This window comes from Cariama cristata, unplaced genomic scaffold (assembly GCF_000690535.1).
Source record: "Cariama cristata isolate BGI_N322 unplaced genomic scaffold, ASM69053v1 scaffold3081, whole genome shotgun sequence".
Taxonomy (NCBI): domain Eukaryota; kingdom Metazoa; phylum Chordata; class Aves; order Cariamiformes; family Cariamidae; genus Cariama; species Cariama cristata.
In genome coordinates, this window is record NW_009598503.1 from 30,376 (window position 1) to 42,217 (window position 11,842).

An 11,842-nucleotide genomic window follows, 5' to 3' on the forward strand; every position below is an offset into this window, starting at 1 on the left:
TTTTATTGACAAACATTGACTGAAGAATTTAGTCTGAAGACTCAGTTGCTGAGCAACTCCTGTCCTCCTGCCAAAGTTCTGGCTCCATGTGGCCCCAACCCCACTGCAGTACAACGCTTCTGCTCGTGGAGTTGGCACTGCTGTCCCCTTCCTTACACGAAGAGCAGAGGGGGAAGAGATCACCCCAGGACCTCTTTGGCCGCCAGGTTTGCCCATTGTGTTCCCCAGGAGCTGTTTCTTGGACCATTATCTTTCTGTAATCAGAAAGAGCCTTTTCTCAGAGGGCAGGTTGCAGGGGTGCATGTGGTGGAATGAAAAATGCCTCCCCCAAAATGGGAGGCTGGAAGGAAGATGGTCGCAGTCCTTGTGCTGTACAAGGCTTAGCAGCTTTTGGCAAGGCTTCTGCAGAAGTTGGCAGGGCTTCTGTGAAGCATTTACTTGTGGCCAAAAGATGCTGAGGAGGGAAGAGATAGTGGAGCATCATCAGTGATCTGCTGAGGCCAACTGCCTGCTGAGGCACAGGGGACTTGTCTGTCAAAAGGTGACACAACTCCTCTATGATTACTTAAATATTTTTCCGAGTTTCTTCTCACAATTTCTAGCACTTTGCTTTTCATTTTTGTTTTAATTCGCTGATGTTTCTTTCTTACAAATACATTGTTCATGGAAAGTAGCACAGATCTTCCAAACTGCATGCAATGTATAAAATCATTAATGGCCATTTCTACAAGAAAGGAAGAGGATAACCATCATTTATTATTACAAAAGAAATTAATCCAAGTTATGAGATTCACTTACTTACTATTGAAATGATTGTTTAAAGGCTATGTACAACATTTTACCCCAGTTTAAACTTCGGTGATGCTGGATAGCTTCCTTGCAGCCATTTCTCAGGGGGATGACAAAGGAACCAAAAGAAATTCTTAGTTTCCTTGAATTATCAGGACCTTTTCCTCACTAAGGGGAAAAAAAAATTATTCCCCCTTCCTTGGCAAAGGATGTGTTATTGGATCCTTCTCTAATTCTGTACATTTCTTGAATACAGATTCTCATGAAAGATGCTGTTACTACCTGAGTCGATGGGGTGGTGTATTACAGGATCCACAGTGCTGTCGGCGCCGTCGCTAACGTCACCGATGTCCACTCAGCTACCTTCCTCTTGGCACAGACAGCCCTGAGAAATGTTCTGGGTGCACAGAGCTTGGCTCAGCTCCTGGCAGGTCGTGAGGAGATTGCACAGGTAAATCTGACTCTCAAAATTTACTGACAAGCATGGAGATGTGTTCTGGGGAATAGCAAATCAGAAATAATCTCTCTTTCTTTCCGCAACAATGACAAAAAATTTTTCCTTTATGCTTTTTTCAATCATACATCTCATTGCTTAGAGCCAAAGTTATTCTAAAGGTATTTCCCCAGGTTCTTGTAGAAGAGTTATTTTGTATCAAAAATCAATGAAGATTCTGAAATTAACCAGTGACCTGAATAAATCAGTTTAGTCTTTGCACAGAAGCTGCTGCAATTGGTGAGAAAGAAGTCTGCTGCTCGTGGGAAGCTCTATCATCTTGAGCAGACCCTTGATTGAGGTTTAATGAAGGCAAGGCTTGTATCTCCTGTCATAACAACTGAGAGTATGGAACCAAGTTGTTTTATGCTTTAAAATGCCATCTATTTTGGTTTTTTATTTGGCAGCCAAAGAGGGAGCAGAGAAGAAATCCAACACCTAATTTACTCTTTTTTAGTCAGAGGCGAGGCATAGTCAAATCAGAGAGAGATCATACCACGTGCCCATCCAGGAGAGCGGCCGTGGGCAGAGCCAGGGTCACGGTGGTGACGTGGATTGCAGTAGCAGAAAAATGTGCCAGGATTGCAGGGCTGGGCTGTGTCTTTCACCCATAGCGTACTTTTACAGCGTTGTGCTGTTCTAGGAAGTTGCTATAGTATTACTTTGTAAAAGGGAGAAGTTTGCTAATTCCTCACCAAAGAAAGGATGGGTATCATAATTTAGAAGGCAGTAGAGAAACCACACAGGAGACACCGGTGTTGATCAGCAAGAGTTTCATAAGCGTGTGGTACGCACACCACATTGGATGTTCGTGTCCCTGGAGGGTTCCGTCTTTCTGTGGTGCAGGTTTGCACGCTGCCTTTCTTTCTGTCTAAACGGCAGGGGACATTGCGTGGTTTTCTCTCTGCTAGCGCTGTGCTCTTCGTGGTGAGTTGTGTGTTTGTCCCTAAGGCTGTCCTCAACAGTGCCACGAAGCAGTGGGGAATCAAAGTGGCACGTGTGGAGATCAAAGATGTCAGGATTCCTGTGGCCATGCAGAGGGCGATGGCAGCCGAAGCAGAGGCTGCTCGAGAGGCAAGAGCTAAGGTGAGACCCACAGCAACGTCTACCCCCAAGCTCTCATATCCTTGTCCTAGGCATCCAAGTGCCTGTTTGTTTTTGCCTCATTATACAGGTGGATTTTCCCCGCTACGGGCAGTGTCACAGTGCGGTTTCCATTTCTCTTGCATCACAGGTTGTGTCAGCAGCAGGAGAAATGAATGCTTCTAAAGCCCTCAAGCAGGCCTCCATGGTGCTGGCCGAGTCTCCGGCAGGTCTTCAGCTGTGCTGCCTGCAAATGTTAACAACCTTGGTGGCAGAGAATAATTCCACCATTGTCTTCCCTCTCCCTATAAATATGCTTGAGAGTTTGGGGCAGAAAAGTAGAGGGGGATAGAGACTGTTCTATGCTAGCCCCTTGGGCGGAGAGATTTAAAGGTTTTCCCAGGAAGCAAGGGGTTCCAGATTACCAGAATTAAAGTAGAAGCATGCTTCGGTCCTCTGTACTAAAAATAAGAGTAAAAACAATTTAATAATCACACATAGCTCCCACATTAGGAGATTTGCAATCTCACATAGATTTGCAATCTCACTAAGCAGTTTCAGCTTAGACTCATCTCCAAGCAGAATGGAAGAAAATATGTAAAATGCAATAAAATACATGAAATGCATGTTAGACCTAATATGAAATTTTAATGGTGCTTTCACCACATTTTATGGAGTCTTGAGTGTAGCAATTATTTGGTGATTTGTCTTCTAAGTGAGAACCTCTGAGCTCTTGTACTCCACACAGCAAAAGGGTCAGTCACTGCTGTTTAACTCAAGTCCTGCAGAGTGGAAAGAAGGATTTGGCCCCTAACCTTAGAGGTATTCTTTCATAACTATCAACAGAATTACTGGATAATTGGTATGTCAGTGGAACAGCCTATTCTTCATCTGATATGAGTAGAAATTGGCACTTGGTTTACTGACCTCAGCTGGGTTTTACCACATCACTGACATTTCTGTAAGCTCTGTAATAAAAGGAAAAGAATGTATGTCCTGGCGTTACAGTCACATTTCCTAAATCTGAAAGCTGTGGCAAACAATGAGGAAAACAAATTGTCCTATGTTAATTTAAGTGTCTGTCTTGCACCTTCGAGAGGTTTCTTATCCTCCTTTACAGACGTCACGAAGTGGTGGTGCAGGTTTTCATAGAATGAGCCTTTCCCACCCTCCATCCATGCAACACCTGGCCGCTGAGTGGGGGACATTGCCGATACCCGAGTTCAGCTGTCATTATACTTGAGTTTACAGCCTTCGGACATAGCTGGGCAGTTCACAGTGCTGGTACGCAGTCTTCTATGAACCTGAAGGCTCTCACAGTGTAGCTGTTGTGCTAGGTGCTGTTGCTGGGTAGTGTCTTGTCCACACAAAGCTCACTACTGGCCCTCCTATCCAGTACGGTCATTTGACTCCTAACTAACCAGATCAGCATGGACCTACTAATTATCATATTGTTGAAACAGACCCTTCTTATTTTTACTGCAGCGTAACACAAGCAGTCCAGGTGGCAAATTTTTGTGCTCAGCAGCCGCTGGCATGAAGACAGTGGTACGGGCATCTGCGGACGGTGACCTGTTCAGCAAACAAAGCTTTTCATCGCAGCTCTTCTCTGCTTCAGGCATGACTGCCAAATGGCATTTTACTGGCAAACTACAGAAATAAAACCTGTATTTGCAAGCCATCTACTTATCAGTGTTATCAGAACATTTTCTGCAGACTTTTTCTTATCCTAAGAAAAGAGTAGTTTTGTGTTTTGGGGTTATTTTTCATCGTCATCTTAATCTGCCATTTGTGGAAGCCTTAGTAACTGAGGCAACAAAACCTCCCACCTTTCCCTGACAAATCTTTCGTCTCCACTACAGAGCTGTTTGCACAGCCACAGAAGCAACAATGCTTTAGAAAAATGCAACCACAGATTGTGTCAGGGTTTTGTTGTTTTTTTTTTTTAAAGTAATGCAAATTAATTAAACTCTAAAAAAAGAAAAGCTTGAAAGACATGTGAATACAGAGTGCAATTAAAAAGCAATTCTGTGAGCTCAGTGAGCTACCAGCACTAACCAGCCCATGCAGGACCCCTGGGTCAGCCACAGGACACATCCAGTCCAGCTGCCCATCCCTGATGCTCGGCCAGTTCCAGTCCCAGCTTCAGAAGTGCATATGGAAAGCCTGCTGTGGTACGATTGGGGTCATTTGTTCCCCTACGTAAGGACCCACAATTAAAATCAGAAATTAACTGATGTGCTGAAGCATGAGTGTTAGTATCTCTTCCTATCAGTAGCAGTGTAACACAGGCTATACTTGGTAAGCCCATGAATGCCCACTCTTCTTTCTACCCCAGGCAAATTTCTTGGCCTCTTTTCTTGTCCAGTGACAATGACTGCAGGAATTAATCAGCTCTGGAAGCACAATGATTTTTCACTTGATCCGTTGCAGGATAATTGCACTGTTGTATAATGGATCAGGGAGACAGAAATTCCTGCTCTGTCTTCACCAGTCAGGGACAATAAACACAATAACTAGTAGAGTAACTGCATTTTTGGTTGTATTACCCACACACACATACATCTAGAAGAAGATACCCCAATCAGCAAAACAGCGACAGAAGCAGCTCTGCAATGTTTCAGGTGTCACTTTGATGCACGGACTTTGCAAGAAAAATTCAGGAAGGAGCCAAGTTGCAGTTGCAGGGATAGGATGTGGGGAGCAGAGGGATGGTTCAGAAGAGGCATGGGCTGTCAGGTGTGTTCACGAAGTCCTGCAGAAGAGCACAGGCTTGCCGGTGCAGGGTCTTGCGGCACTCACTGTCATCTGGAATTTTCTCCACCCAGGTTTGTGCATCGAGGAAGTACTGCATCCTGAATGCCGGGGGGACAGGAAAAGGAGGGGAGTCATTACCGCTGACACGGAGCAATGGGAAAGTGTAAAACCCATGACGTTGCATCCCTCCACTGAGGCATCTCTGAGATCAGGAGGAGTTATACTAGCCAAGAAACTTGCCTGAAACCTAGTTTCACCAGCAGGTTAACTGAGCTTTGAATAAAGTTTGGGAAGTGTTAGTGCCAAGCTGGGACAAACCTGGCTGTACTTGTGTTTTGAGTGACACCAGGTAAGCTTGGGCTAAGTTTCTTAGAGTTTTCTGGAGTGGCACCAAAAGCCCCAATGAGATGCAGTGAAGGGGAGTTTAGTTTCAACAGAGTATGACAAAAGGTTTTCTGATTTTCTGTGGTGAGAAGCCGACTGGACTGGAGAAGACTTTGGGGGTTACACCTCTGCTGGGAGACTTCAGTCTTTAGCACGCTTCTGTTGAAGCAGGCCCTTGACTTAAGCACTCACTTTGGTGTCATATAGAGATGGGGAGAGGGAACTTCTTAAGGTTTTAAGAAGTGTGCTCACAATTTGATTGAGAAGGTCTCCCTCCCAGAAACTTTCAGAGGCACTAGCTCTCTCCAGTTCTGTACAGGGAAACGAAACATTTAAGATGTCTTCCTCACTGAATATTTGATAGTCTCAGACTAAAGTCCTCCTCAGATGAATTCCCTTTTTTCCATTAAAGTGTGACAATGAGAAATGGGAAGAATATGCTATTTGCATGCATGATATAACAGAAACTTTGAGAGCTGGTCTTAGCCATGGTCCCCAACCTGTTTCTTTGCAAACACAGGAGTTGTGTAAGGCATCTGCAGGAGACAGAACCATGTAGAGTTTCCCATTCTCCTTTTCTAGCTGTGAGCTTTTAACCCAGTAGAGTCAGGCCCAGATTTTGATTCTGAGAAGTGTGGGAACCAGGCTCTGCACAGATACAAAAGCTGATAGATTTGGGTGGCTCAGTTGTTCCCCACAGCTACCCTTTTGCCTACGGAGTGGTACTTTTTGCATTTTTGAAAAGCCAGTAGAATCAGTCCCTACGAAATTTGGTCCTCCCTTTGCTTTCTGGAGGAACTCTAATAGGTTAAGCATCCTCTGGATACACAGTCCACCATAGCAGCCGGTGCTGCTCAGAAACCACTGCACTTACTTGTTGTTGCAATCAACTGTTTGCCCATCTTTCCCCATGAGGAGGTACCGTTTGCCAGTGACTATGTTCAACTTGCACGCGGAGCGTGTTAGAAAGTGTCGATGGGCACCCACTTGGATACTTTCATCGGTAGCTGTGGCACAAGAAGAGAAAACCCCATGAACTTTTCTAATAAAGAGCAGAACCATATTTCACAGGACACAACCCCTTGTGATCATTTGCTCCACTGCTAAGCCAAGGTAATATTTCACTTGGGAGTTGTGGCTTGACATGGGAATGAATGGCCATGCTATGGTAGGATATATTTCCCTTAACATTACCAGTAAGCCATTTCTATCTTAGTTGGTTGTCTTGGCCTCCTAGTAGTTATTGAAGGAGAACTTTCGGGTCTTACAGAGTTTAAATCTCAGAGATTGAAGGAAAAGCCAAAGGAAAAAGAAAACTTTCTGTCTTATATCTATCTCAGATTACTGAGGTTCATAGTGGTCTTAAAAGCCAACAAACTAAATTCAAATGTCTTGAGGCTCAGCAATGCAGCAAACAGTATTAAAAACTCACTCTCCTTAGCACACCTGGCCTAAACTTCATCGATCTAGCCTTTATGCTGTTCACTCTGAAGCTGATATGTAGGACATGAGCTTGGGGATCTCCACATTAAAATAACTTAGAAGATTCTGGTCTGGATTCTGGCCCAGAAGATTATCCATGCAAGAGCTGCACTGCCCATTACAGAAGTGGGCATCCAAGGCAGAAGAGAAGGCTACTCAGGTACTGCAGTGACATGAGAGCTGGAAAGATGTTTATTCATCAGACTAACCACTGGTCATGAGGATACTGTGTTGTTTGGCTAGAACAACAATTTTCAGAGTCCGTTTGAAAAGAAAATGCAAATAACATCAGTATTTTAACTGCTTACTCTCTTTCTAACTATAATGTAAATTGTCAAGCACAACTGTGGTGACATATGAAACATTAAACCAGCTGAAATTACAGGTAAGACACTACAGTCTTCCTATCAGTTAATAGAAGCTTGTGCAGCTTCTGCTCTCTAAAGTATTATATTACAAGTATGGAAAGTCTACTATTCAAAATAAAACCCTAAGAGTAGAATAAAACCCTGAAGTAGAATATTTTAACACTAATAAGGTTTCAGAGAATTTGACGTAGAAGGCTAATCTGTGAAACCTAGCACTAAGAACCTTATCTATTTCCTAGTTAAAACTTGCATTGATTTTACATACAGTACTTACAGGCCAGGGAAAAGTCAGTCTTCAGTATTGTATGCTGTTTTACGTCTGCATTTTCCATAGAATAATACAGTACTATAGGTTTTCTCATATAACCCAAGGCCTTTCTATTGTTCCTATGCTATATGGTGTACTGAATTTTCATTTTGTTCAAGGAATGCAAAGATGGATCAGAACTACTTGAGAAAATGATGATGTTATGCCTCAGGTTCATTGTGCTTAAATTACCATGGTGCTTCTCGGTTCTTATTCTTCACAAATGGCTTAATACAGTTCAGAGTGTGGGGAACATAAGCATTTGAGTTATTACTTCAACAAGTTATTATGTAATTTCCAATTCTAAATCTCCAATTAAAAAAAATTAATAATTAAAATATAATGTTCCAAAGTGTCCAAGCAGAACCTAAGGGAAACAATTACTTCAAGTTTTAAAAATCTATAATGGGAAAGAAAAAAATTGGGGGAAAAAAAGGAAAAAAAAGGATTCTGTGCTATTTTGCATGGGCCATACTGTTCCCCTAAAGGACTCATAGGCCAGCATAAATGTTAGCCATCCAAACCACATGCACTAATTCTATTAATAATCAAAGTAATCCGAGGAGTGCACAGCTGCAAAATTCTCTTTTGATGACTCCCAAACACAAATAAGTGTTTCCATCTGTCTTCTGAACTAAACCTTTATTTGCAAGGATTGATACTGAAAGAATGCCGGAGTCCAGAGAATGAGAATTCACCCTACTAATTCACACCTACCCTTGGTGATGGCAGCAGAGACCAACCTCACTCAAAACAGCCACAGAAAATACAAAAGATAACAACTCTAGTTCAGTCATGAGCTGATTTGGATGCAATGCCTTGCTTTTTTTTCATCATCATGGCTTCATGCCCCTTCCCAGCCTCTCCCAAGACTGCTGAAAGCCTACTGATACTCATAAGCTACATCATACAACACAAACCAAAGAGGATTTTAAAGAGATCAAAAAGAAAGAGGTGGCAATGGGAGAAGTAATGTCTTCCCTTCAACTTCATATTCAAAGGATGTTTCTCTCAGCTGCCAAGAAACAAAATCTTTCCAGTGCTTGCCTGCGAATTGTGAGTACAAATGCATTGGGGCCCAGAGCTCTAAATCCTTTAGATCCTGTAGGTTTTCTGGAGGAATTAATGAAACTTTCCATTTTGGCATTGTAGTCTGCCGTAGCTAGTGTTTTGATCACTAGGTACATTATCATTTTCCTGCATATGGGAAGCCCTGGGTATGACAGATGCTGTCTCTGGACTCACAAAGTGTGGACGTGATTTTCTGGCAGGAAGTGAACACTAGGCACAGGTCACAAGTTGTGTGCCATGAAGTAGTGGGTGACACTGCCAGTCCCCTGGGCAAAGATCGAGGGAGAGAGTTAATTATTCTGTTCCAGACAGGGAAGATTTCAAAATCTTTGAAGTTGCTTTTTAAGGGCAATCTCTGGCTGCCAAAATCAAAACTGGCAACCACGTGATACCACAGCAGCCAAAGTCTGAGATGTCATCTGACAACCCACCCAGAAATTACTTTGAGGAGTATCAGTGTTCACTGATGCTGCTGATAAAGTTCACATGGGGACAGCTGGACTGAGGCGCCTGCGAAAGGACATTGTCTGAGAGCAGTGCAAATCTTTACACTGCATCTAAAGAAATAGAAAGTCTTCTTTGTTGTTATCACAATTATTAAACTGAAGTTCTAGAAGTTTTCCTGTGTTTGCGGACTTCAGGCAAGTCATTGTGGACAACTCTTAGCCGGCTCTGCGAGGGTTGCAAGTGCTTAATAGTTAACTGAGTAACAAGCACTTCAAATCTTCATCTAATATCAAAACAGAGGTCAGTCGATATGTCTATGGTAGAAAAAAATGTGGATCAATAACAGCAGTCTATAAAATGAATTAGTCGATGCAGAAGACCTAACATCCACACTATGCATGTTTTTTGAGGGTTTATCTTAGACTAGCTCCAATTTGGAGCCGTGGACTGAATGCAGCTGGAATGTGTCTTCTGGTTTAGTTTCAGCTGAAAGGATTGGAGCTCATGTGCTCTGGGATTGCTGCACAATGTGAACCAAAGCAACCTACCCTTGAGCTGCACTGAACGGTGAGGTAGCTGCACCAAATGAGCCTTGCAAGAAATCAGTCTTCTTGCAAACCTAGTGTAGAAGTATACCTTCTACAGCAAGAGAAGGCATCTACATGGTTCATATTGGCTAACATTTAATCAACCTAGTTTTCCTACAGGTGAATGAAAGGAGCCAAACATTTTGATACTTACTGGCTTTAAGGATTCTGTGGATTTTGGCCTCATAGTAATCAAAAACATTCTTCTGGGTACTATTGAGGAACTCCACCTCGTACACTGCAACAGACAACAACTGTGTGAGGCCAGATAGAAATGTGAAATTGCTTCCAAGAAACTGAAAAACAGGTATGCATTTACCAAATGTCTATACAGAGGCTGGTGTAATATCTAATCACAAATCACAGGGGTATGAAAGACAACAGGACAGCAATCCTGTATACCTGATACCTATATGCTTTTAGAAAGTGAGGTATTAATCAACGACCTCTAGATTTCTATTCCTTTTGTGTGTGTGTGTGTGGGGGGGGGGTGTTTAAAAGAAGGTCCTATATGATTAGGTTTTCACTTTTTTCCTGTCCTTCTGTTAACATCTAACTTACAAAGCTGCTGAATCAGTTTTCCTTCAGTAGCCCTTCCAACTTTCCATCCAAAGAACAGGCCAGAAAGGTAAATTAACAAAGAGGAAAATATTTGTCTAGCTGTGCAGGAGCTACTGAGCTATGGCATGCCATGCAAAGCCTCCTCTTCACCTCCACTCTGTAACATCAGGGATGGTGGTGGTCACACCACGGGTCTTTTCTAAACCATATAACGTAGTGTTGTCCATACTTCCTTCCTCCAGCACCCCACTGCATCTTTCTGAGGCCTTTACTTTTCCCTTTCACCCCCCTGGTGACTGTGATAGCACGCGGCTTTGTTTCATCTCATCAGCCTCTAGGACAGATGCAGAAACCCTACTCATTTCAGGAGAGGTCTGGGCACATAAAACTACAAATTCATCCTTATTAAAAAGAAATATATTTAAATTAAATTGACAGTCGTCTTTCATGCCTTACCATAATCTGCAATAGGGTGGTAGCAGACAAAACTGAAGCGTGTATTTTCTGTTATGGCTTTACTGAAAGTTGATCTTTGTCGTGGGCAGGGACCTAGAGTGAAGAAAATAAATGATACGTCTGTCTCCTATAATTAGATAGATATAGTTTACACATACTCGTTCACTCAACATGATAACAGAGAATAAAATAAAATAACAGAACAACTTTCTTAGAGGTGTGGTGGAGAGTTTTTACATATATATGCACATGTATATATACATTGCATTCAACTGTCAAATCAGTCCTGGAGATCTTAAAAAAATATCTTCAGTTTGGTACTGAACATACTGAAGGATGCTTTGTGTCCTGTATTATGCATTAGGATAATTGTAATGGTCCTTTCTGGGCTTAACATTTCTCGTGTTAACGGTTCGTAGAAGTAACTATTTTCTCTTAGACCAGCCTATTTAGTCATTCCTTACCTTCTGCACACTGGCACACATCGGCGTGGCACACCTTTGAAAGCATGGCACTGTGCTTGGGAGCACTGTAGAATATACTGCACTTTCTGTCTATGGAGAAGAAACAAAATACCTGGTCTCAAAGAGCTCAGGTGGAAAAACCTATGCAGTAGAAACTACATTTGCAGCCCAACTTTTCCCTGGTGCAGAGAAATCAGAGCACTAAGGGGTCAGATGCACATCACCAGTCTGCAAAGACCTATAGCCTGGGCACCTAGAGTACAGGGATCACTTTGCCTTTCAGCTAGGCAACAACCTGGGTTGTTGCTTCTGTTTATTTAAGTTGTACTCTTCCTTTTTTTTTTTTTTTTTTTTTTTCTATTTCTTCTGAAGAGCATCCGTCTTAAAACCATCTTTAGACCACAGAGCTACAGTGAGTACTGCACTGTTTCAGAAGGAGATAGGATCACCAATAGTTAGGGTTTTAAACCTAGTGTAAACTGTCTTGGATGCCTCAGCTTCAGGCAAAGTAGAGATTTGACTTAATTTTCAAATATTGTTTACACAACTCTGGCAAATGGGGATGATTTTCATTTAGCCTTCTTTGAATGGGG

General features: G+C 42.5%; 2 protein-coding genes across 2 annotated transcripts in view; one reads left to right on the forward strand and one right to left on the reverse strand.

The window, feature by feature from the left end:
• The window catches only part of LOC104168644 (stomatin-like protein 3), a 9,163-nt gene extending 6,446 nt beyond the window's left edge, over window positions 1-2,717 (forward strand). The window contains 3 exon segments of the mRNA XM_009709304.1: window positions 1,046-1,240; window positions 2,234-2,368; window positions 2,517-2,717. Coding sequence (XP_009707606.1) covers window positions 1,046-1,240; window positions 2,234-2,368; window positions 2,517-2,717 — 531 coding nt within the window.
• A 2,300-nt stretch (window positions 2,718-5,017) lies between these two features.
• The window catches only part of LOC104168645 (complement C4-like), a gene marked incomplete at its 5' end in the record, with an annotated part of 27,576 nt that continues 20,751 nt past the window's right edge, over window positions 5,018-11,842 (reverse strand). Inside the window, 5 exons of the mRNA XM_009709305.1 lie at window positions 5,018-5,220; window positions 6,381-6,513; window positions 9,923-10,006; window positions 10,786-10,878; window positions 11,250-11,339. Of these exons, the coding sequence (XP_009707607.1) occupies window positions 5,082-5,220; window positions 6,381-6,513; window positions 9,923-10,006; window positions 10,786-10,878; window positions 11,250-11,339 (539 nt within the window). The remainder of the gene's footprint in view (window positions 5,221-6,380; window positions 6,514-9,922; window positions 10,007-10,785; window positions 10,879-11,249; window positions 11,340-11,842) is intronic.